At 35.4% G+C, this 25,869-nt stretch overlaps 4 protein-coding genes across 4 annotated transcripts; 1 reads left to right on the forward strand and 3 right to left on the reverse strand.

The window, feature by feature from the left end:
- Nucleotides 1–1,987: 1,987 nt before the first annotated feature.
- On the forward strand, nucleotides 1,988–12,112 carry LOC134856476 (neuronal acetylcholine receptor subunit beta-3-like; the record flags this gene model as incomplete). The annotated part of the gene is given in 3 exon segments (XM_063872745.1): nucleotides 1,988–2,116; nucleotides 2,790–3,358; nucleotides 11,875–12,112. Coding segments are annotated over 2 exon segments (792 nt in total).
- Nucleotides 12,113–12,305: 193 nt separating this feature from the next.
- Nucleotides 12,306–14,980, reverse strand: LOC134856479 (uncharacterized). Its single transcript, XM_063872748.1, has 3 exons — nucleotides 14,664–14,980; nucleotides 13,420–13,547; nucleotides 12,306–12,848 (listed from the first exon to the last, which is right to left on the reverse strand). The coding sequence occupies exons 1-3, from the start codon at nucleotides 14,751–14,753 to the stop codon at nucleotides 12,599–12,601; spliced, it is 468 nt and encodes a 155-aa protein (XP_063728818.1). The 5' UTR covers nucleotides 14,754–14,980; the 3' UTR covers nucleotides 12,306–12,598.
- Nucleotides 14,981–15,154: 174 nt separating this feature from the next.
- Nucleotides 15,155–15,664, reverse strand: LOC134856477 (mitochondrial import receptor subunit TOM20 homolog). The gene has a single exon (XM_063872746.1). The coding sequence runs from the start codon at nucleotides 15,662–15,664 to the stop codon at nucleotides 15,155–15,157; it is 510 nt and encodes a 169-aa protein (XP_063728816.1).
- A 551-nt stretch (nucleotides 15,665–16,215) lies between these two features.
- LOC134856478 (uncharacterized) lies at nucleotides 16,216–23,360 on the reverse strand. The gene is made up of 2 exons (XM_063872747.1): nucleotides 22,285–23,360; nucleotides 16,216–16,990 (listed from the first exon to the last, which is right to left on the reverse strand). The coding sequence occupies exons 1-2, from the start codon at nucleotides 23,210–23,212 to the stop codon at nucleotides 16,725–16,727; spliced, it is 1,194 nt and encodes a 397-aa protein (XP_063728817.1). The 5' UTR covers nucleotides 23,213–23,360; the 3' UTR covers nucleotides 16,216–16,724.
- Between the last annotated feature and the right edge of the window lie 2,509 nt (nucleotides 23,361–25,869).

The following is a 25,869-nucleotide window of genomic DNA, read 5'->3' on the forward strand; positions in this document are numbered from 1 at the left end:
TTATTATTTGTCACGTCCTTCCTCCTTCTCAAGCAGGTCAGTTTTTTAATGGGGTCTCAAACTTATTTAGTTGAACAGTGGGAAAGTTTGGAAGGGATTAAATTTAACCACCGCGCGAAAATAAATACCAAAGTATTTTGTCTGTCGGGTGTCCTTAGAGAGGGGTCTTTTTATTTCGGGCAGGGTACTTTGGGGTCTTTAAAAAAGATGGGTCCTTTTGGACCCTACTTTTGGTAGGACCCCAAAGACCCCTACCGTCGAAAAGACCCCCCCCCCTAAGGACACACGGCGGATTACAATACTACTGAAAGTATATGCGAGTTCTTCAAAAGCTTGAGTATATACTTTCCGTGCAGAGATAAAAGCTCGTCATTTTCTTAACACGGGTTATTTTCTTGAAACTTAAAGTTTTCCCCTACCTTCATGATAAATTTTAGGAACTTCGAGAACAAAAACAAAATATATCATCATCGAGTGATGCTAGAGAAGCCCACTTTTCTCAAGAATTTTTTTTTAAAACAGCAAGCTGAGCTAAAAAAAAGTCGTCTATGATAGAAGCTACGAACAAAAACTCAGAACTGTCATCTTAAACTGTTCTGTAAAATTAGGGATGGCTCTCGAACTGCAATTACTGTGCGCAGTCAAAAAGCTCTTGATGATTTAGAAACCAGAACAATCAAGAGAAAGAGAAAAACCAAGTCCCTATTCAAAGTTGGTAAAAATAGTTTAAAAATTCAAGCTTTTTATGGATTTTTATATATGGTTGCTCAATCAAAATTAGTCTAAGTCAGATATTAAAACTGCATATACAAACTGTAAGAATAATCTTTCACCAAAGATAACCGGTTTCCATTCGTCAACTGATGATTGAAAAAGAAATATCCGGTGTTTTTGAATTGTAATTGTATAAACTGTTCATAGGGGTAGTCAAACAGCTTTCGAAAACAAACAACTCAGGTTCTATGAATCTTTTCAACCCAGTCGGACTTTGCGGCGATTTTCAAGTTTGATGGTTCTTTCATTCTAGCGTACAGGAGACAAATTATTGCTTTAAAAATGAGAAATAGAAAACATCTACTTTATTGCCTTGCAAAATTCGAAAATATACCTGATATTGATAGTCGATATCAGTTCAGTTGCTATGTTCACCGGATGTTAGACTGCTGCATTATTGTTAAAAATGATTAACACAATATTGTTTATAAAAATTGAAAACACACCTATTTACACAATTTGTCTGGGTTTTCAACGTAAAATTTGCTTTAAAAGCTTCGATACTGTTCAACCAAGCTCTTTTGTGAAGCTTATTGTACAAATATTTTTTAAAAATTCTCAAAATTGGTTTTCAGTTATAGTTTAGTTAAAGTGAATTTGTTTACTGGTTACTGCCGCATGGGGTCAGTTAGTTGTCCTCTGCCAAAAGTCTACATCCTGTTCTACAGGGGTTTAGATATGTGACACAGTTAGTAGAGGCGGTATTCATAAAGTGTACAAGTTCAAGAAATTTGAATGAACCCGTTACAGAAACTTGCAACTAGCGATTTACAGAGTGCCGTTTTTGACAAAATTAAGATCTCTTGTTTGTTTTGCCAGCTTATATGATAAATGCCATGGTAGCAAATCTACTGCTGGTACCAGTGATGGCACTAAGGGAGATCGCTGGGAAGCAGTCCAAAAAAAAGTTAAACGTTTAAAAGTCAAATCAGTTTAACTTTTCATTCGCCATATTCTTCTGTTTTTCTTCGGTAAAAAAGGTGAAAGCCTGTGGTTGATCCTAGGCACAGTTTCAAGATTCAGTTGACTTTTTTCTAAATACTTTGATGCCAAACGTGTCATGAGTCTTTTGATTTTACTGGAATTTGATTTGTTTTTTATTTTTTTTCATACAAAGCTGAATTGTTTTAAAAGAGAATAACAAGCCTTAGTCGTGTTTCAGCTGCCACCGGGCTCTGTGTGGACCCCTGACATCAATTTGTTTGACGCCGTCGCTGTGCAGTTTAGCAGCAACTCATACCAGTTCGTGGAGCACTCGGGTCTGGTGATCAGTACAAGTACCAGTGTCAATGTCAAGGTCACGTGCACATTCCACCTCATCTACTTCCCATATGACGTACAGGTTAGAAATTGTCGACCAGAAAAGATACTTTATGTTCAATATTTGTCCATCATTTGAAAAATATAATTCTCACATGCCATACGTTCGTAAAACTCAATTTGAAAGAAGAAACCTTATTTGATACCCATAATACCCATTTGCAAGTTGCCAGAGTTGCAAATGGGGATAAGTTTTCTGAACGAGGCCGTTCCCTCCATACCACACTAGCCTTAAATGTTCCTCGTCCACCCAAAAAAAAAGACTCTTAAGGCTCTTGTGGTCGGTTTTGATTTCTACAAATTTTCTTATTTGTCTTTTCTGTAAGCACTAGACACTTGCAAGATTAGGACCAAACCGCTTTCCCAAACGGTAGCCAAAACTTTCTCTGAGATTTTAAAATCAATCAGTTCACAAAGCAGTTCAACTGAAACATCAAACGCTGATCAAAAATTGACCAATCCCCCTCTTCAAAAATATCCCAAAATGCCTCGATAATCACAGAGCCTTCTAAATTATTCTCCTAACTGTTGGGCTTCATGTGCAGAAACCTGTTTCTATGTCAGAAAAAAATTATACTTCAAAATTCCTCGACTTAGATAATATTTGAAAAAAATCATGTAATTCTGGCTACGTTTGATAGTAAAGTCGACAACTTACAACTTAGTTTATGAGTATAAGTTTAAAATGTTTAAAGGTATGCAACATCACCATGGGAAAATGGGTTTCTCCGAACAATCAGTACCGAATGAAAGTTAACCCTTCATTCGGCGAAGTCGGCGTTTTACCCATGAAGCACTTCGAGCAAAACGGACACTGGAACCTGCGAACGCCCGTGACATACGAGCTCGTTACACGAGAAGTTGAGACCACCCGAAGGAAATCTGTTTTAAAGTTCGACGCTATACGGTATACTCTCGTGTTAGAACGACAGCCGTTATTTTATATAATAGTGGTAATAATTCCGTGCTCGCTGTTCGGTTTTCTGTCGGTTTGTACATTTTTTCTGCCAATTGAAAGCGGAGAACGTCTTCCATTCTGCACGGCTATTCTTTTGTCTCAAATTTTGGAGCTCTTGGTTCTGTCTGAACTTCTACCGCCGGCTAAAGAGTCTGGATTCCCTATTTTGGGAGAGTACGTGTTGACTTCGGTGTTGTATATTGCGATGTCTGTTGTGATAAACGTGTTCGTCACTTATGTTTACCACAGACCAGAAGCAACCAAGATACCCAGATGGATTTTGAAGCTGGTTCAAAAAACTGAAAGGTGAGTTCACGTTAGTTGAAATTTTGATTGATTACTCAAAAGTGAAGAACCTTCACAAGTACACGAATTTATCTAAGTTCGTATTCGTTTTTACTAATTTAACGGTCACTTTTGTTCAGAAAAAAAACAATGGCGTGGATTGATTTTTTAACAGCAGAATCAGTTACCTCCAACACAACATTTCCAAAAAAATTAAAAGGGATCGAAAAAAATTTTTTCAGGAAAATTTGTTATTCTCTAGAAAAAAAAATATCTTGAGCCCAATTAAAATCCCTTCGATAAAAAAGAAAACGGCAAAAAAATGAAAATCTGAAAACTTACTTTTATTCTTTTTGACATTTCTGCATTAATTACAGAAGCCGAAAAAATGTGTGCTACTTTTACAGCAGTCGACTGATTTAAATTAATTGCAAAGGTGCTCCCAAAAGCATTATTTGAAGAAAAGCATAGAAATAAAAAATGATTGAGCCGTAATTCAATTTTCAAGCTAGTTTTTTCAAAGGTAAAATCAGCTCACTCAATTAGTTTTTTAAGTCTCAAACACGCTCGAGTACAAAAAACAGAACTTTAGTCGGATTGAAAATCGGAACAAAAAAGAGAAATAAACGCATCAAGCGCATCAAAAGCACTCTCTGGTTAAAATTACTTCAGAAACTCTTTTAAGGACTCGTTCGCATGCAATAAAACTTGTTTCAAAAAAGACGAGTTACAGATGAAGCTAATTAACTTGAACTGAATGAGAGAACAAAAAAGCGGTCTCAAAAGTTTTGATAAAACATATTTTCATATCTGTTATAAAAAATAAAGCAAAAAGGAAAAGAAGAAGAACTCTTTTCAGTTTTTTTGTGCGTATGCAGCATGTATAACTTGCTGCGTTTAAAAATTGAAATCGGGTACTCTGATTTTCGATGAAAATTCTGCGATAAAAACGAGATAAATTACTTAAATGAACGTAGACAATAAGATTAGGTTAACTAAATTTTTGCTAAAAAATTGAAAGATTGAAGGCTATTTGCGGTTAATTTTTTTTGAGTTTGTAAAATCTGCCAGAAAAAAAAGAAAAACAGAAAAAATCATGGAGATAATTTCAAATAATATGGAATTCAGTTTTGTTTTCTTTTGTGAGTAAAAATAATTAGCTATTTTCTATGCCATTGTTCCAAAATTCAAATCAAATAGCGTTTTAAAACTTGAACTCCTACTAGGAAAAATTATTTAACTCTCTTTGAATATTAGTTGCGGTGATAATTTTGCTTTTTGCCTAAAAAAAACAAAATCTGAGAAAAAACTTCGAAACAGAAACTCAATCAAAAATCATCCGGTCGAAAAAAAATCTGACACTTCGTTTAACAACAAGAGTTCTTTAGTTCTTAATTATTGTGTGAGTCTCAGAATAGTGTCCCAGAAGTTTGAGTTAGGAAAATTGAAGAGAAAAATAAACAATACAAGTACTGAACAAGAATTTAAACTGTTAGGATATCCAGAGCTTCCGAAAACAAAGTTTTAAAGTGATATACATCACGTATGAGACAGTGTAATTATCTGAAATTAAAATAGAACGCAAAGCGACTAGTTTTATAGACAGTTTTGACCAAAAAAAAACAAAGGAATGTTTTGAAAAATTTTCACATTAAAACAGCAAAGCGACTAGTTTTAAAGTCGTCTGTGATCCAAAGAAACAATGTTTTATTCACACTTTTCAAAGCAGAAATTTTTTAACAGTAAGCTCAGGTGTCTTTCATTCGTGATTCATAATTTGAACACAATTTTTTTAAAATTGTGCTCCGGATTCTGAACACAAGTTTTGTTTATTTGTTAGAAAAATTGTTACAAGGAGCGTAATGATTTTTTTAGTTCGTTGAAAAAATATTGACACGTTTTGAAGATTCAGTTGCATTAACCGCAGTAGCCAAAAGAATTAGGGCTAATTTTGGAGCAGTTGGCTACTCTTGTTTTTTCGATTATTTGTGTCATTATCATTTTCAGTATCTCATTTTAAACGTACTGCCAAATAGATTTGTGTACGAAAACATTCAACAAAAACCTCCTGTTTTCTTACAAAAACTCTCATGGAATAAAATCAATTATGGGTGTATAAATTTCTGGTTGGTATTACCTCGTGATTGGTTTTGTTTTCTTGTTTGTTTTTCTTCAGGTTGAAATCAATTCCTTCAAGTGGTTTTTAACAAAAAAAAAGTTAATCAAAAATCTTCCAGAAAAAAAGAAACCTGATTTTATTCAGATTTTAAGAAATTTTCTTCATATTTTGAGTTTTAAATTTTTAGTTTAGACTTATAATACTATTCATCAATTCCGAGTATGATAATCAAGAATAAAATAAAAAACAATACAAATTCTTCATCAAAATTTAAAACTGTTAAGTTTTGTTATGTTATTTAGAGCTTAGGAAATCAAGTTTTTATCAAATAATAAAATAATACTGTTGAACAAAGTCTTCATTATCATCTGAATGTAGAATACGACCACAAACGAAAGTTTTACAGTCAATTTTGACCCAAAAGGAACAATGGAGTTGTTTGGAAAGTTACAGAAAAATCAGCTACCTTCAAGGTACCCTTTAAGATACCTTGATAAAAAATTATCATTCATGATTCAGAATCCCAACACCAAGCTTGCTTGTTTTTCAGATTGCTTCCCGGAATTAGCGCATAAAGATAGCCGCTGCCATTCTCTTCCTAATTGATATCACTTAGGTCAACCCAAAAAACGTGAAAGCAATTTAAGATCAGACAGTTTTAATGAACTTGCTGCCAATAATAACAATGACTGGAAAATTCTGTGCTAGTTTTACAACGTTTGGCATCTCTTGTTTTAATTTGATTCAATTTGATTTCATTTGATGTAACTTGATTTAATTCAATTTACTTATAATTGTTTTAAATTGTGTTAATTGCAAACGAAAGACAAAAAAATGTTCAAAATTCAGTTTTAAACGTAAAAATCAATGAAAAAACCAAAATCATGCTGCACTTCTTTAACAAAAAAGCGCACAGGGGAAAATTAAACAGTACTTCGTAAAAATCCCTGGTATTATTATTTGAAAAAAAAAATCATCGATGATTATAGAAAGTTAATTATGTGACAAAGCCAGTTTAAAAGCCTTTATAAATATCTGTTACGACAAAAAGCGACGAAAATGTTTGTGTAAGTGAAATTTTGTCAACCAGTTGACTTGTATGTGTCTTGTTTACACGCAACTTTATAGTTTCTTCCGACTATTTTTCCATTAGCAATCGTATATTTGTTTTTCTGAGTAAGGAATTGGAACTGCTGATACTAATTTGAATGGTTTTGTGCTTTTTTCACATTATTAGTTAGCTGTTGTCAAAGCTGCTTTTTTGAGTCGAGGCAAGAATAAGTCTGCAAGAAAAAGGGAAAATCACTCTTGAGGCAAATGATTTCCGTTTGAAGTCCCATCAATGGCAAAATTCCTTCAAATGTAATGTTTTTCATGCTCCCCGAATTAGATTTTGGTTTCTCTAGTGTTTTCTACTTTTGTGGATTATGGGAATGGCATATAGCATATCATTTATTTATGTATCATATATATACTAGTAGATATGCTATATGCCATTCCCATAACCCACAAATTAGAAAAGACTAGAGAAACCAAAATCTACTAATTCAGGGAGCATGGAAAACATTACATTTGAAGGATATTTTGCTATTGATGGGACGTCAAACGGAAATCATTTATACAAAAAAAAAACAAATACACGATTGCAAATAGAAAAATGTTTCGTAAAAAATTATAAAGTTGCGTGTAAACAAGACACATACAAGTCAACTGGTTGATAAAATTTCACTTACAGAAACATTTTCGCCGTTTTTTGTCGTAACTGATATTTATAAAGGCTTTTACACTGGCTTTGTCACACAATGAACTTTCTATAATCATCGATATTTTTTTTTCAAATAATAATACCAGGGATTTTTACGAAGTTCTGTTTCATTTTCCCCTGTGAGTTTTTTTTAAAAAAGTTGCAGCATGATTTTTGTTTTTTCATTGATTTTTACGTTTAAAACTGAATTTTGCACAATTTTTTGTCTTTCGTTTGCAATTAACACAATTTAAAACAAAAATAATTAAATTGAATTAAATCAAATGAAAACAAATTGAATCAATTTAAAACAAGAGATGCCAAACGTTGTAAAACTAGCACAGAATATTCCAGTCATTGTTATTATTGGAAGCAATTCATTAAACTGTCTGATTTTAAATTGCTTTCACGTTTTTTGGGTTGACCTAAGTGATATCAGTTAGGAACAGATAAATATATCTACATGTATCTATATGCTCATGTATGTATTATATGCTGTATACTATTCTGATTTTGCAGTAAATTACTTTTGGTAATCTAGATAAATTCAACCACAGTGTCGAGGTCAAACTGACGAATCGCGTTCTGAGCGATTTTTCAATTTGAACTTGCTCTTGAACTAACTTGAACTAGCATTAGTTTTATCTAAGAGCTCGCATGAAATTTTATCTGTTGAAATTCAACTTCGATGCACTCATAGGAAAAGAGACCAAGGATAGTCAGTTCCGATATTTAGGAAACACTTTTTAATTTCCTCGCATCATGGCGCAGTCAGCATATCAAAAACCTCCACTCGGAAAAAATGCATTGAGGAAAGGACCGACAAAAAACCACTGGTAAATAGGCAAAATGGAAGAAACACATCACTTTAGCCCTTATCGGGCAGGGACCTAGAATATCATCTGCAGGAACAAACAAAAATAAATTGCACGGTCCCGAGCAGATCATTGAAGAACCAGATTATGCACGTCCGACCAACCAGTCAAAAAGCGAACAGGGATTGCGACACTTCGCGCTAATTAGTCAATGGGAAAACGAATGCAAAAAGATCCGAGCCACTGTAGTCCTTATCCGAATTTAGTCATGGGATTTTGATAAGCGAAGAGTAAAATTACATTTCCTTGTATTCTTGGGGGAACGAGGAAGATAATTATTACAAAGCAAATACGTTGGTATCAAGATTACGGGTTAAAAAGTCGCGCCAACAACTAAACGGGACAACGTATGCAAAAAAATCCGAGCCATTGGAGTCTTTATACGGATTATCACATGGAATTTTGCTAAAACAAGAGTGAAATTACTTGGTCAAAGAAAGAAGATCAAAATTACAAACCAATGTGCAATACCAAGATTACAGTTTAACCAGTCACAATCTCGCATTGTCGAACTAAAAATATAGTGATTCCTCGTCAGAAGACTGTATGTGTTGTGTGTTATGCAATGAGTGCGAACAAGACGATATGAGCGCGACAACGAATGAGTTATTTGAAGGGCATACATTTCGAGTCAAAATCAAAGAAGTCGAAGTTAAATTCATAGCAGATAATGGCCGAGTTTAGCCACAAATTGAATGGCTCAAAAGGTGCTGGGAACAAGTAACAAATCCATCTGGAATTCGGAGCAGAACCTGCCAGCGGTAAAAACATCACCATGAAGCCATCAAGACATATAGGACGTTAGTCCTTGGCTCCACTCATCAGGCTGGCCGTGGAAGGTGCCTATATCTACTAGGTCACGGACAATGGACCCAAACTGTTTCCGGGTCAGGACTACCCGAAACAATTAGTGCTCCAAAAGACAACAGATCGTTATACTTGATTTGCAACACAAAATCTAGATATCAAAAAATGGAAACATCCTTGGAAAAATACAACCTAAAACTAAATTTAACAAATACTTAAGAATAAAGTCAACAGGTTGGGATTATTAACTTATTTCCCGGCACAGTCAAAATTTTATCTAACATTTAAGTAACATAAGAGTTCTAAGATTTATTTTATCTAAGATTTGTTTTATCTTCATGGAATTCAGTTTCGATTACTAATTTCGACTATCTTGTTCGACAAGCGATACAATAATGGCAAAAAAGACCACGTGTAGTCAGTTTCCGGTACTTAGGATACGCTTTTTAACTTTCTCGCTACATGGCGCAGCCAACATTGGCGAAAACTCAACTCGGAATAAAGGCATTCTGGGACGCACCGACAAAAAACCACTGGTAAATGGGAAAGCTGGAAGAATCACGTCACTTTAGCTATTGTCAGGCATAGACCTAGAGGAACATCTGCAGGGAAAAACCAACAGAAATTGCACTGCCCGAGCAGCCCATTGAAGAAAAGGCTTACGCACCTGCGACCAACCTGACAATTAGGGAACGGGGGATTGCGACCCTTTGCGCTAATAACTAAATGGAAAAAAATGCAGTAAGATCCGAGCCATTGAAGTTTTTATACGGATTATCCCATGATCTTTCGCTAAAAGAAGAGTGAACTAAGACTTCCTCAAATTCTTGGAGGCAAAAAGAAGATCAATATTACAAAGTATATGCGCTAATATCAAGATTACGGGTTAGAAAGTCACTGTTTTGGACTACGGACAGGAGATGCTGGAAGATTTGATCAAAACCCATCGAAACATGGCCATCAATATAATCATACTCCTGTCGAGAAATCGAGGGGGGAATGAGTGTTGCGATTTATTATATGCTACACTTTGAGATTTGGCTCATGTATGCCCTTTAGTCACATCGCAGGATAGATGGTTAAGTGATATAAAAACAACGTCCTAAAATCACTAAATACCTAAACAAGTCTAGAACTTACAATCAATCTAGCAAAAAAAAAACGTAAATCGAATTGGCAAAAGATGCGAAATACAATACTTTCAACGAAAAACCTGGGAAAAGCCTGGACAAAAAATAATATGAATTGATTCTTATCACAGGATCTAGGTAATAAAATGGGAAAATTTTTGGACAATTGGACAAATGTGACATAAATTGGAGTTGGCACAAACAATTAAAGTGTGAGTCAACAGGTTGGGATTAGCAACTAACTTCACGGTACAATCAAATTTTTGATTAACATGCACAGCCATGCATCAAGAATAGAGACGAAAACAATCAATTGACAAACAAAGGTAGAACAAGAACTACAACGACTACGAAGCATAAACCACACCAAAAAGCCGGAAAAAATCCGAACAATAAGTTCTTTCAAGCTATAACGGTAATAGTTACACTTGATCAAGGCATTAAACTTGCACTAGATTCTAGTTTTTTGAAAGTCACAGATAAAAAAGGTACAGAGCATCGGAAAAGTTTATTGATGACGTTATTTCACAATTTAATACTGATTATTATAGTCAATTAACAATCTGAGGGGACCCGTAAAATAGACGGTGTAATAGTTTGAGGGACGAAAGGCGACAAAAATTTGCGTGTGGGTGAAACTTTATACATAAGTCGAGTTGTGTAGTATTTACATTCGACCATACATTATTTCACAAGTCATTTTGTCAAAACGCAAAAATTTGTTTGTTTTTCTGTGTACGGAACCCATTCAAACTGGAAAATTTTCATGGTTGAGCTATATTAAGATTATTTTTAGTTTATGTCATAGTTGCTTCTTTTTTGGGTGCAGGCAAGCCTTATTGCGTAGGAGTTCGGGCAATTGACGCCTTAGGCAAAAGATATCTGTTTGCATTCCCGTCAGCTGCAAGTTTCCCTGCTTCTATGCTGATTTTTTCGAGGTCCCCCTCGAGTTTGTAGTTATAGGCCTTTTTGAGTCTTTTCTACACTTGTGGGTTCTTTCTCCAACCTTCCACTTTCAACTTGAAAACTTTCTACGGAAGGTCCCATTATAGTGGAAGACATCGGGGCTATTTCTCTCATTACGAGCATATCTGGTTATCATACCTTATCTTCTACAACCAATCGTAACGTCAATTTTTTTTATGATTACTTGAGGTGGGGGAACTCGGGAAGATCCAGTTGTGCTTCCTTGTAAATTGTTTTGATATTGAAAATCTGATCCAACTCTTGAAGATCACGTTGCCTGGGTTTTCCGTCTATTTCTTTACATAAAGATAAAGATCGGATCGACTTTACAATTCCCCCCTTTGGCTTGTACTTAAAATCTCCACCACTGTAAATTAAAACAATTAATTAGCTCTTGGGCATCCTAGCAACAATTCTTTGTTTGCTGCATTATCATTGGTCGGAAATCATCATTGGTCACTATCTTTTTATTTAGAAGGCACCAGTTATCGCATTGAAGAATTTTTTCCTTTCGATTTTTCATCAAAATAACGAAAAGACAATCAATTTTTTTATCAAAATAAATTGCAAATAAAATTGATCTGCGGGTCTCGTCTTATCAATTTTTTTTGTTAACGCGCTTGCCCATTTGATCATTTACGTGCTCTTTTTGTGGTAGCTCAGTCGCGTGGAACACTAATCTTAGGTTAATGGTACCTTTTAGTGGTTGAAAAAATCTGGGTCAGAAACCACAATGGCTTTTCAATAAAAATTTATGCCTAGGTTTGAAGCAAAAGAGGAGCTGAGTTTGCGCTAACTCGTGGGTAAACGAAGCCGTTTATGAGCTTTCAAAATCAGTAGTAGCTTTTAAAAACATTAGTGGCTTATCATTCGATCTTATTTAGTTCTTGTTTAAGGAATCAACCGGTTAAAGCTGAGAATAACGAACCGAGTGACAAAGCGGAGACGCCGATGCTTCTAAATGATGTTTCAAACAAAAACATCAGCACCATTTTTGACAAGGAGACACCTAAGATTGACTACACTTGGAAAGACTTGGCCCAATCGATCAACAAATTTGCATCTGTAGTCCACATATCTGCTATCATCATGTTCTCAGCTTATTTCAACTGCAGAATGCGCCAGATTATATGATATAACATCAACTTCGCTCAGCAAATACTCAATTTTCTTCGGCCACTCTTTTGACCGCCTCTGATTTTTGCTAAGAAACTATCCTGTTGTTTATTTCGAACCGATATTATCGTTATTTTGAACATTAATCATGAAAATTAGCAAAAAAAATCGCTGTCGAAAAAATTCTGCAAGGTAATGTAATTAGAAAATATTAAAATCAAAAATAAAATTAATTGCATGATAATATACTTCCTCAGAACTTTCCAGACAATATTGCACATTGTTCAAGCATAATGATATCAATTTAACCATCAAGTCTAAAGTCGCTCAGATATCAGATATGTATTCAAAACTCCATTATATCTAACGTTTTAACACAGACAGTATTAAAAATGATTCGGGATCTTTTTCTCGTTCAATTCATCGGGTCTTCATACATCAAAGTTTAAAAAACAAGTACTAAAGCATATTTAGATTCAGTTCAAGTCCAGTCAGATATTTTGTTCACATGAATTCTTTGTCGGCTCTCGCCACTCTGGACCTGACTTCTGCGAAATCCAGGTCTCCTTTGTCGTTAGCTTGTATCTCCGTGGTGAATGAGATACCTTTGAGGGCCTTCTTGAAAGCGTCTTTGCTCGTCGAGTAGATCATCTTCATCTTCATCTTGCATGTGTCCGGAACCCAGCAGAGAAGAATCATTTTCTCCCGCTTTCCTCCGTCATTCAGAAAGTAGTGGAAATCGTACGTAAAAAACCTGAATACGGATAGGTCAATGATCAGAACAGCTTAAAAACTTCAGCTAAATGAACTTCAAAAACCTGCACACGACTACGATTTAGCTTAATTTAAAAAATTTTTATATTAAAAACTCGGCGTTGGATACCCAGAATGAAGCGGTAGGTCTTTAAAACTAAACACCGACACTTTCATGGAGGGTCGCTAAGATCATTTGATCACAATCGAAGATAAAATTAAGTTTTGAAAGTTAATTCCCAGTAAATGACCCTTGAAAACAGGCATTTTAGATAGTAAAACCCAAACTTGAGTTTAATTTTGTCCACTTCTGTATATATTATATTAAAAAAGTTTTTTTACCACTAATTAACTTTTGATATTGGAGCGTAATTTGCCTTCATTCCAGCAAACAAATTTGATTTGAACTGAAGAAATCATTAGTCAAACCGCGGAAATCACTATTGAGCGTGAAAACCGTGGACCAAAATCAGCTTATTTGAGCATTTTTTTTGTCCTTTGAGCATAAGAAAGTTTCAGAACAAAATCATCACTATATAAATCTTATGAACACGTTTAAGTTAACTATCTACCTTGGCTCGTCTCCGCCTATTGAGAACATGGCGAACTTGTCCCAGTACTTCTGCTCGTCCGAGCTCTTGTCCATTTTCACGGCTGGAGCAGTCTGGTCCACCACTATACTAGTCATGTCATCTGACACCTACAGCAGAATAAGGGTATGATTAGTATAAGGGGATGAAAAAAGGCACATCTGAGAGTGATAAACAATCACCACGATTTATGTCGTCACTGCGGTTATTGTTACTTAAAAACCCCACCCACTATAAAAAACCAATTCAATGGTTGAGCTTATGCGGATTTTGTACTTAGTAACGAAATCCTCCCTTTGTCATTAGGGGGAAATGGCTAGATAGATCCATTCAATTTAAATATACTCTAGGTTGAAACCTTTTTCATTAAAATACCAAATTTAAAAAAACGGATAATGGGTATTTGTTTATTCTGCTGGGAATTCTTAAGTTCAATTCGCGATTGAAATAAAGCCCAGTAGCATTACTATTTCTGATATTAGCATTCAGCGTATTAGAGGTCGTCTAGCTCAACTTGGAAAATAAAATTGAAATCAGGTAAATTCGAAGTAATCAAAAGTCAAAGCGCCATGTAGAACAGCGGAAAAACTTTACACAGAGGTGCTGCAAAGTTGATCGCATTACTGAATTGTGAGATGTCTGTAAACAAAAAATTCAGCTATATCGGCTTTGCTTCATTTGCAATAAAAAAAAATAAATGACTAAGATTAAGAGCAGATGAATCGAAAAATGAAAATTAAACCTTCAATCGTTTTGTCAAACAATCAAAATGATTGTCAAAAAACTAGAATCGCAAAAAAAAATTGGAGCACAGTTACCTGCATCGTTTAAAATTAAACAAATAGCATTTGAAATGTTAGCGAAAAGCTTAACGCTCGAAGAAAGTCAGTTTTGTGGGAACAAAGCCCAAAAAATAAGCAGACAGACGAACCCAAATTTCACAAAAATCATCTTTTTGTCCCAACCGGACTCGAACCACTGGCCTTTTTCTTCTCAAGAATGGGTGCTACCACTGCGCAGAATGATATTTGAATTTATAAAAACGCAAATAAAGCACGTATAACGTTTTTACATGCGAATTTTGTGAAAGTTTTTCTTTATGGGAAAAAGTCTAGTACCCGATTGCAACACCCGTGCTTACCACAAAGCAGACAAAGGTAAAAACTTGAAGTATCATATGACTTCGCTTTTAAATTAAAATCAATGGTTTTACAAGCACACGTTACCTTGTAAGACACCCATTTGTAGACATGTCTCAGTACCTGCTCCGAACACTTGTTGTACACATCTTCGTCGATGTTAATGCCACTCGACATCTTTTTGCTATTCTTCTTTGTAAAAATATGTCCAAACACTTGGTTCAATTTTTCTAATCGATGCAATTTCAGAAAGGTATGAGATAACGTTTCGAATTAGTTACAGGAATGGTAAAATGGTTTTCCTAAAATAGCACCAGCAGAAGATTGCCTATAGATTTTGGTTATTGCACTTGCCTCGTCCAATTAGTGATATGTCAGGTCAAACACAATCTTAATAGACTATCTAATCTGAAAATATAAAACAATATAAGTAGCTTGCTACTTCAAACGATTTCAGATCTCATAGAATATTTTAGTTTTAAAAAACTTTAGGGCTCAAGTACATTTTATTGACATCGACTACACTTTTATCATGGCCGGCAATAACGTATTCACAGAATTAAAAGAGTCTACAATAGTTATTCGAGGTCATCGTCATCTTGCAATACAGCTTTCGGCTTAGCCGTCGCCGGCCTTGCAGACGATGGAGCTTGCATGCCAATGACCGGCACTCCTGATGCTTTCATCATATCACGTGCAACTGACGGGTACTTTTCAGCCACCGCTTTTAAAACCTCAGGGGGTAAGCTGTGCTTTAAAAGGTTCAAAATTTGATTCGGCTGACCGCTCGCTACAACTGCATTGGCTAAATGAACCACAGCTTGTTCAATTTCTCCCCGCATTAAAAGCTCCTCTCCTTGTTGAATTTCCTCTAAGAAAAATCTTTGCATAGCAGCCTCATCTCTCAGATCAGGGTACTGGGTTGCATTCTTTCGTTCTAGTTCTTGCCGTTGTTTTTCACGCTTCGCTTTCAGCTTCGCTCTGAAGTCGGGAGCGCTCCGTCTCTTTCTGTCAAAATATACACAGTATGCCAGAAAAAGGCTGCTAGATACGCCCACCAGTGCTAATTGAGTTTGTGCAGAAATCATTATATTGTACTTTTGTGAATCATTATTGTCTGAAACGACTCATCTTCTAATTGAGACATAATTCCAGAAACACATGTCAGGCTTTTGGTGAAAAATAATAATTTTAGTACCTCTTTTCTCTGTAACTTTTCGATGACAGCCAACAGCATCTTCAAGAAAGTTTTATCTTGTCATCCAACAATGAAAGACTAAAAAACTAGGCTGAGGTGGAGCACGTTTAACAGTGAGTTGATCTGAGCCCGTTTCACAACTACGTCTATAGAAACAGGAATCACTTAACGCATCATTGATTTACTTGAGATCCCTTCTGTACAAAAAACTAAGCAATTTGAAGAACCTTTTTTTTCAAAATTATTAAATATACGACACATTTATTCTGCTAAACAAAGTTAAAATAGTTCAAACAAAGAAACGTACTTTCAGAGCAATTTGCACTGCATGATCTGACCAAACGATTCTCGATTAAAAATGATTTTCTTTTTTTTCTCTAGAATTCAAATGAAGAAACTTTTCAATGAAGATTTTGAGTCACAGTAGAGTAAAAAATTGATACCAATTGGATAAAATTTGTCAAACCAAAAATTTTTTCATTCAAGCTTGGCAAAAATTCGGCAAGTCGACAACTGGTAATAAGCAACGATTCGTGATGAGGTATTTGGCAAGTATCAAACGCTTGTTCGTCTTCGCTGAGCTGCGCTAACATTCGCGAGGATAGTGCGCGTGAATCTGTTATGTTACGAATTGTTGCGTACAGTTCTTCTGGTACAAGTTTTTGCAAATAAGGTTTAAACAACTAGGGTTATTTTTTACCTACTTAATTGGTCGGAACAAAAACTATTCAATAGCGCTAAATCAAATGACAAAATATCGAGTATAAAATTTAATCACTACAACTACGAAAACTAATCATACTTTAAGTTAATTTAATATAAATTAGCCACGTTGAGACCTTATTACTAAAGCTGATAAATGAAGTTGGAAAGCATATATTCTGATAATCTACTAATGCCTTCTTTTTGACAGATAATACAAAGGTTTAAATGATCTCTTCTTGCGTCAGTCAACAATATTCATCCCCATCTGAGCTTGAATCATCAAATGAAGTAATTCTTGGCGAGAACAGAGATGGCAAATTGTCTCCAGAACACGCCCCTAGTCCGTCGACCTCGTTTACCTTGATTTCGCCGAATTTCACTCGGGACGGTGTCAACTCAGTTGCATCGCCGTCGGCATGGAAAGATGTTGAGCTCTCGCGTAAACACGACTTCAGAGCTGTTTCAGTTGTCAGCGATCTCCTAGGAGTGACATTAGCCGAGCTATCGGATGCTATAAAAACAAAACAACCCATAGAGGCCAGATTTTCGGAGAAAAGAAGGATGTGGGCCGGCTAAAGTTTTCCTCCCAACAGATTTCGATAAAAACAAAAGTGTATGCAGTAGCGTGTTTAGGAGGCCAGGTCACCTAAATGGACACCCGGGCCACCTGAATAGTATCCTCCGACACTATTTTACGACAGTCATTTTAGGCTGACTAACCCTTAAAATTTTCAGAAGGCACCTTTGTGCGAGCCAATTTATACTTTTGCGGGTGAAGGAAAAATTCGGTAAACAACATTTTTTTTAATTTGCTAGAAAAATTCAGCTAAAAAACGACATTCAATGTTTTGGGAAATCTCGGAAAACAACTTTTAAAAAAAACTTCTGCAACTGAATTGCAAATTATTTTTAAAAAAAATAGTCTGTTTTTGGGTGAATGACAAGGAGACCGATGTGATCCAGACAATGAACTTAATAAACAATTATGAGAGACGCTAGAGCAACCAAAGCAGACGCAAGGCACCCAATTAGAAGAAAATTAATAGCCAAATATTGAATCTCTATTTCAACAGTAGATCTTTTGTTCGCTCGATTTGAGGGCAGGCAATTTATGTAAAAATCATTCGTTTATTGCCTTGACCGTTCAATTACCCGCCCAAATTCCTTCATTTTATTCGTTATGGAGTCCTCTATTTAGATCAGACACGTCTCCATGTCATTTTCCCCGCTTATTATTTCAATAGTTTGAATGCAAGATAAAAGCGGCACGAATCAGCATCAACCTCATACAATGTTGAAACCATGCCAAGCACTAGACATGTTCTATCAAGTGTTGAACATTTAAATTTTTCAGCCAGTTCTTCAAAGAATTTTTTTGAACTGTTTTTTGAACGAAAAGTCGTCTTATTTCAGATACACTGCTGATTTAAATTAACCGGACTCAACGAACAATATTTGAAAATTCGAGCACGTTTTTCTCGAATTAGGATAAGATCAGACAAAATCTGAAGAGATCAGAAGTTGCTTAGAATTTAATCAGAATTAATATGGTGCATTTTCCCCCAAAATTCTTAATCAAAATTTTACCCAAAAATGGGTCATTTTGGTTTTCTAAATTAATCAAGAAAAAAATGCTGAAACATCATTCAAAAGGTATTGTTGCCCTGAGCTTAAATATAAAAAAGATATATTATATTTCGTGATTATATTTCGTAACGTTATGAGGGTTTAAAGATTGCCATTTTGACCAATTTGGGATGATTAACGCGCGATATATATCGCCCTATTAACGCGTAAGCGGAGATTTCATCCGTCTTAGAAATCGTTCCAAATACTTTATATGGCGCGTTTTAAAAATTCCGAATTAAAAAATAAATAAATTTTATTACATTTTTTTTGCTATTACTGCTCCATAGACCTTAAAAAGGCAGTCGCAACATTCAGAGCTTCACCCTGTTACGAGCAGTCTTGTTAATTTTTCTTAGTTCATTTATGCAACAAACTTTCTCGTCGTAGTTCGGTATCATTCGTCCTAATTATGTTATTAGACGAACGAATGATCCAAAATTTTTGTCTTATATATTGAGGTTGCATCTGAGAAAACACTCCGGTGTTTTTTATTAGGCTCTACGCCCTTAGTCTGATCTCATAAGAAGAAAAAGACAAGCCTGATGAGAACTCGACATCTTTCTTTTCAGTAAAAGTGAAACTTTAAGCCTTCATCCTTTCAACTACAGCATTGCGTCTTTTTCTACCTTGTGATCAATTCTGCTATGCACTGGTATAATGTCTTAATTTGCAACCGTTCCAAGAACACCTTTCAAAACTTTTTGCATGACTTGCTAGAATAATGATTTTGCGTTCTCAAAGTCTCTTTATTTTGTGTAGTCCTTTTGAGGTATTAGCCGAGTAAAACAATTGAGATTGTTCATATAATTTTATTTGGCAAAACGCATCTGAAAAATCAATTTCCGCAAATCTTTTTCAGCCTTCAATCTTTTCTCAATGCAGAGTAGAACAAGTTTTCAATTTTGATCTTTCAAAACATGAACTTTGTAATCAGCACACATCCTTGGTTGACAATTTTTTCTTAACCCATAAAAGAAGAGATGCATTTGTACGATCAAAGATCACCTGGTTCTTCTGGCCCCAAAATGTCTTTTCACAAAGGTATTAATTAATTTTTCGACCTTTGTCTCCGATGGAAGTAGATTTCGTCCTCAAAGGCAAACTTTGCGCGCTGCATTTGACATAAGCTTCAAATCCTTCGATCATCATCAGCATTAAAGATCATGATAAATGGTTATACATATCTGGATATTTGCGATAATTGTCATCCACTGGCAATTCAGTTGTTTTTTTTAGCAAAATTAATTTATGTTTGATATTAGCCATTCAGCAATAAAAAGAACAAGAGTCATGTAGGTTAAGGACCAGTACTTCGGTTTAATTTCGTAAGCTTGCAAAAAAATCAGTGGCAGTTTCAGTAGAATTATCGGTTTCAATTTTGTCTGTTCAGCAATAAAAAGTCTTTGCTGTGGCTATAAGTATTGATGTAACACTCATTCAATGTCAGCAAAAAGCATTCATTCTGCTTTCTAGGCGCGACCAGGAAATTATCTCAGTTTTTTTCGCTTGTTAAACTATTTTATAATTAATTTATCAAATTTATAGTCAGTCAAATTTAGAACACGAACAATATCTTATGAGTTTTGGTTGAAATTATTAAGTTGTAGTGCTCTTGCTGTAAAATTAAGTTTGCTCACATGACATGAAAACTGGATCTGTAGATATTTTTTCACTCCACTGACAATTATGAAAAATATGATTTTGTTTGAAACTGGGCGTCATTTACATTTTTGACTTTTTAATTTTTGCCATTCGAGAGCGGAATTTGTCTTCCATTTAGCAAACTATCTTGTAACGAAATTTCGAAAAAAATAGTTAACCCGTAAAAAAATCAAAACTGAGAGTGAGTCACCTACGTATTAAGTATCTTCACTGCATTACTTGGTGCTTAAAAAGAAAAGTATATCTTAACAAGAAAAGTGATTACGATCTAATTTTGAAACTATTATGATCTTTTAGTTGGTCTAAAAATAGAACACATTCGCCCCAGTTTTTCTTGACTTTAAAGAAACAAATCTGCACCCGAATCACGACTTCATTCGAGTCAAGAAAAGGAATCATAATAACGTCTGCATCCAAATTACGAATGATGACCAGTTTGATATCACACTTAAAAGCAAAGGTATTTTCATTTGCGTAACTCTAATTTGCATGAAAAAAAACACCCCAAAATTTCTTCTCAAAATAAGGGAGATGATTGGATCAAAAATCATCTTATTAAGCTTCATGAAAAACCACCAAAACCATTAGACATATTGAAAACTGTTTCAGGTCTCAATGAAACCAAATAAAAGATCATTGAAAAATTACGAAAATTTTTCAACTTTTGAAGAAAAAAATTCACGTTTAAGCTTTCGAAACTTTGGCTCTTTTTCCTTTTCCCCCACACCAGCAAAATTTTACAAGTAAAATTGCTGTTTCTATTGTCCGATTGTTATGAAAATTGACACACGGACTAATTAGGCCATGGCAAACATTAGGCTCATTCCTATAGCCTGTTTAATTCAATTTTTACGTTAATACTAAGCTATTATTTTCTATGAAATTGACCCTATATAAAACGCAGACGAGTTTCATAACTTGGTACAGTCAAACAATATTCAAATGGCCTCCTCTTTCTCATTTTACCAAGTTGCATCATTTTTACATCTAGATCGCCTGTTTATTCTTCATGAAAAGACTGCGCCAGCCTTTACTTCTCCTTCAATATGGAGATCAACGAGGAGCTCCTTGTAAAACTGGACAAAACACCCCTACCCTTGGTGAGGCACCTCAAATAACGCGGTGTTTTCTTTCACCCACCCCCGAGCTTCGCAGAGCACGTAAGTAAGTGGTCACCAAAAGCATCGCGCACCATAGCGATCCAGAAGGCCTTAACTAGGACAAAATGGGGGCAGTCAAAAGAGACATTAATTGGTTTAACTACAAGGCTTTTGTCACAAAAACTTCAGATTAAGCATTCCCAGCATGGTCCCACGTCTCTGAGCAAATTTCAAATTGTTCAAAACGCGGCTCTCCGCGCTATAACGGGTTGTGCAAAAAATGAGTGCTTCAGAAAACTTCGATTCTGAATGTAGCATTTTAAAAGTTTGACACCATCATAAAGTAATTTCCGCGCAGTTTACCCTCAAAACCTATATCCCTTCAAACCCTCTACTAATCATCATTACCCCAAATCTTTCCCCGTAACATCCGTCCGAAAACATTTGAGATATAAAATCCCGGATTAGAAAATATCCTCCAAGACAAAGAAAACGCAACTTTTACTACTTTGAACGACTCTAGCGAACTAAGTTCTTTCGCCTCTTAAAATTACAAATTGACTTTGAAGCAACCAAACACTATGTGCCGAGCAGTCTATTGCAGATGCGCCTCACAGAAAGCACTTCTACTCAAAACCCCCCGATACCTCCCCTTCTGAAGAACCCTTCCCTCGCGTCACCAGGCGAACCCTTGCCCAATTAAGATCCGGCCATAGTCCCTTATTACTTGCTTTAGCAGAATATACCCCATGACCCTCCAAACTATCCTTACACTACTTCCCCTTTAGACCTTTTTAACTGTTTCAAGGACACCGCTACGCGCCTCCCAGGGTCTAACACACAGTTAGACTGATAGAAATTAAACGCAATAGTATTAAAACAAGCAAACAAAACCAGAATCGCTTTTATATTTCGTTGACCCTAAAAAATACTTTTCTTTGAAATGCTTCAATTCCCAAATTTTAAAGAAAAAATGTATCTCCTTAAAGCTATTTGAATTTCAAGAATTCTTATGATAGACATCCGTTTGAAATAAATCCAAAATTAAAATAAATCCAAAATTGTAACACAAAAAAAGAACGTATTTTGGAGCCTCTAGTAATGAAAACATTAATTTTAATCGCCCTATTCAAAAACAAACTTAGACTATTTATCAGGACACGCTTCTTTTTGTAAAAAAAAAAATCAGGACGCATTGAAACAGCAAGAATTAAGCCGCTAAAAAACTGAAATCGATTTTGTAATTTAGAAAGGCATTGACCCTTTAATTGAAGCTGTTCACACTCGGACTTTATTATAGAAAGTGGCCAACTCGAGTTCTTGCCAAATTGCAAGAATTGTTAGCCATCGAAAAAAAATTGAAAACACTTCGTTCAATATCACTTAACTGCGTAGAGAAAAATAAGCTACACACCATTGGAGTCGATGATATTTGAAGATAGATTGATAGTATACGAAGCTGGTTTTGTATCTCCACTTTCCTCGTTCTCAGCTTCTAGGTCGTATGAAATGATTTCATCGTCACTGCAGGTATCGGAAGAAGAAGCATCGCTGTCTTCGTCCTTCTCTATTTCTTCTGCGTCACTGTTCTCATTTTCTTGGCCAAGTTTAGCTTTTCCCTGCTCTTCGCATATCTCATTTTCTTCTATACAAATTCCGTTAGCTTTTTCTGCGTGTTTGGCAAGATCCATGGTAAATTCAGAGTTATTATTCAGAAGTCCATACTGACTTTTTTGATTTGGTAACATCAGATTTGATATTTCCGGACTATGTTTGATATGAATATCTTCAAAATCCAAATTAGTTGTCAAATTGGAATCTTTCTCCAAAAGTGTTTCAAGCTGCGTTAAGCTTTCCTTGCAACAGTTGCTGTTTGACTGAATTTCACAAACTATAGCTTCTTTTTCTATACCACTGCCTAATGCGCGCTTTTCATAATTCACTCCAATTGATACAGTACTGCTATAATATGTAGTTAATCCTTCAGGACAAAATGGCGCGTTTCCATTAGGGACTACTTTCTTTTCAACTGCGCTATTGCTGTCGATCAAATCATTTTCAGGCAAGGTTTCAAAGGATTTAGATTCAATCGAGTCAGTTTCGTTTCCTTTCGAAGCGAGATCATCCTCTCGGTATTCACAATCACGTTGCTTTTTGAATTGCTCAACGTTAATGAACTGAACAACCTCTTCGTTCACTTCATTATATTTCGATAAGTATTTTCTGTCATACCATTTGAACAGCATAATCATTACTGCCATTATCAAGAGCGGAATAAATATAGGGCCTGAATAATCCCACATATAAATATAAGCCATATGCACCAAACGAAACAATCTCATTCCAAAGCTATTTCAAACTGATTCGGTTGCGATATTCATTAATGTCATTTAGTTTTGATACTCCCCTGGTCAGTCGAAGTAGACTCAAAATTGTGACTTAGCGAGAAACTATTAAAAGCAGCATTGAATCAGTCTGTGGCAACATTTGTGATCTGAAGAATGAAACCAGAGTAAACACAAGGTACTTAAGCAAAATGGTACTTTAAAATTATATTACAATACCGTGGTCAAAAATCTCTAATATAAAAGTTCGGTTGTTTATTTTCTCAATCAACTGATATAATGAACCCTGTACTTTTCAGTGATGCCTTAGAAGGCAAAATCAAGCATTAGAATGCCTTTTTAGCTTTCACTGAAAAAAATGAAAATTTTTGAAGAAAAAGCTGGGTCAAATAAACTTTTATGTTATATGACTCGATAGAAGTTCATTCCAGACAAATATGTCAAACTTTTCAATTTTAAAACAGCAACAGCGGAACAAAAATTACAAAAAGAAACCAAGTCGACAACTTTTGATCAGACACAAGTTGAGCAAAAAAAATATGATTTTATGAAAAAAAACGTCCAGCCTTTAACAACAGTGGACAACACTTGCACCTGCAATTATTTTCGGCCAGTTTAATTTTTGATGATTGTTGGCTAGAGAAGCACTCAACTTGAGCCGAGTCTGATTAAGAAACAGCCGCTTCAATTGTCCAGAAAAGGAAAAAGTGAATATTTGAAACATCATCACTAATTATTTTAGCGAATTAACGAACACAACTATCGGAACAGACAGGATCGGCTCTCAATCAGCGTCAGTTTCTTTTAGCTGAGATTAGCAGATAACGGTGAAATCAAGGATAGTCACAAGCTCTGTATTCAATCAAATAGTTGACGACGAATTTTTACTTATATTCTACAATATTTTTGTCTGTTGAAAGCTTTTTTTTTTAAAAAAATCGAATCCACAAACTAGAGAGTTGCAAGAAGTTAGAATACATATGATTTATTCAAAGAGCAAATGACCTTTTTCAGAAAAATTTGCGCCACTCTCCCAAAATTACATAGCGCCACAGAAAAGTCCCTATAGTCGACTGGTTGACCGCATTTGACTCATATAGTTTTGTTCAAAACCCCTATATATGTAAACCAAATTTCTGTATCTAGTTAACGGATGGATTTGTCAAAACTTATGACCAATTGGTACTGAAAAATTAAATAATTATTAATTTGTTTCAAACAAAACTTGAAAACAAATAGCAACAGTCGTGGCACCTATTATTGTTATCGGAGCTAGTTCTCTGAACAGAGCCCTCAATAACTATCATAACGTGAGAAGTAGACTATCAAATAGCGTTCTGGTTGCAATTATTCCTGGTATCCATCGGACGGTTCCTGTCTCAGTTCCATTGCAGGTCTCAGCTCTCAAAACCATTGCAGAATCGTGATATGACAGAAGACGAGCGATATCCTATAGTAGTAGATCTTGATGTTTGAAACAAAAAGAAATTCTTATTCGTTTTCCATTAAAATGGGTTAGGTCAAAATCAACAACCTTTGTTTGAACACGTTATTTAGATGTCATTTCAAAGTCACAAGTCAAAATTGTTTCACTCCTTTCTCGAAAATAGCAATAACAATTTCGTTTAAGGTCTTTGGTTTTTAAACAACCTAAAAATTGATCAATCACAGACGAGTATTTCAACACTCCCCCTCAACATGCACTTCCAAAGAGAAGCTTGCATATCTGCGCTAAGAGAACTTTTGGACAAAATAGCGAGCGTCAAAATAATATCTGTTTGCTGACGATGCGAAATTATACCGTCAAATTGAAGACAAATCGGATGTAACACGCATACATGAAGAATTACTATCACTAGAAACTTGGTCGGGCCAAAGTCTTTTGCCTTTAATATCGACAATTGTGTTCAAATGACAATAGAAACCAAGAAATTGGATATGGAGAGGATTTACAAAATCAATGGCGAAAACATTAAAGAAGTGCAACTCGAAAAAGACCTGGGTATCTGGCTTGACAAGAAACTGCCATTCGAAACACACATCACTAAAAAAGCCAATAAGGCAAACGGCATGATAGCAGTTATTAAGAAAAGCTTCACTAAAGTCACGAAACAAGTATTTGTAACATTCGCCCGGAAGATACATATCGACGGAAAATAAACTAAGTCCTAAGACGACTGGCTAACGTCTAAACAGAGCTTTATATGCTTTTCACCGTCTCTACCAAGCCAGTACTTATCGGTGGTCTTTTCTAACATCGGGTCGACAAAAAACGTTACTGCTTTCGGCTTCGGTCAAAACACTCAAATTAACTTAATTACATGCAGAAATAGTGAGCTCATGGCTGGGTCTCAGTATCCCCAGACCACGAGGTCACTCCTAAAAACAGGGCTACTACTATTTATTGAGTTATTATTGTTTTTGTTCAGTAGATAATCGAAGATGGATCAACCCTTTCCCCCAACTCCTAGCTTCTCATCCTTATCAAAACGAATCCAAATGTAAATTAAATTCAATTCAGGACATGACAGGAAACTAAAAGTTCATATAAAAAGATAAAAGCCTCAGTCCCGAAACCCTTCCGGATTCTTGATTCCACAGAATCAAGCACGTTAAACTTGACTTCTCCGTAACCCGGAAGGCTGTCTTCCACC

The sequence above is a fragment of the Symsagittifera roscoffensis genome, unplaced genomic scaffold, assembly GCF_963678635.1.
Source record: "Symsagittifera roscoffensis unplaced genomic scaffold, txSymRosc1.1 SCAFFOLD_143, whole genome shotgun sequence".
NCBI lineage: Eukaryota > Metazoa > Xenacoelomorpha > Acoela > Convolutidae > Symsagittifera > Symsagittifera roscoffensis.

Bases quoted from the DNA above. Each gene is read 5' to 3' on its own strand.
- LOC134856479 (XM_063872748.1), bottom strand. From the start codon at position 14,753: ATGTCGAGTGGCATTAACATCGACGAAGATGTGTACAACAAGTGTTCG. The intron at 13,548-14,663 runs GTAACGTGTGCT...ATTCTGCTGTAG, and splicing joins ACAAATGGGTGTCTTACAAG to GTGTCAGATGACATGACTAG. The intron at 12,849-13,419 runs GTAGATAGTTAA...ATCCGTATTCAG, and splicing joins ATAGGCGGAGACGAGCCAAG to GTTTTTTACGTACGATTTCC.
- LOC134856477 (XM_063872746.1), bottom strand. From the start codon at position 15,664: ATGATTTCTGCACAAACTCAATTAGCACTGGTGGGCGTATCTAGCAGC.
- LOC134856478 (XM_063872747.1), bottom strand. From the start codon at position 23,212: ATGAGATTGTTTCGTTTGGTGCATATGGCTTATATTTATATGTGGGAT. The intron at 16,991-22,284 runs GTGTGTAGCTTA...TTGTTTTTATAG, and splicing joins AAATATCATCGACTCCAATG to CATCCGATAGCTCGGCTAAT.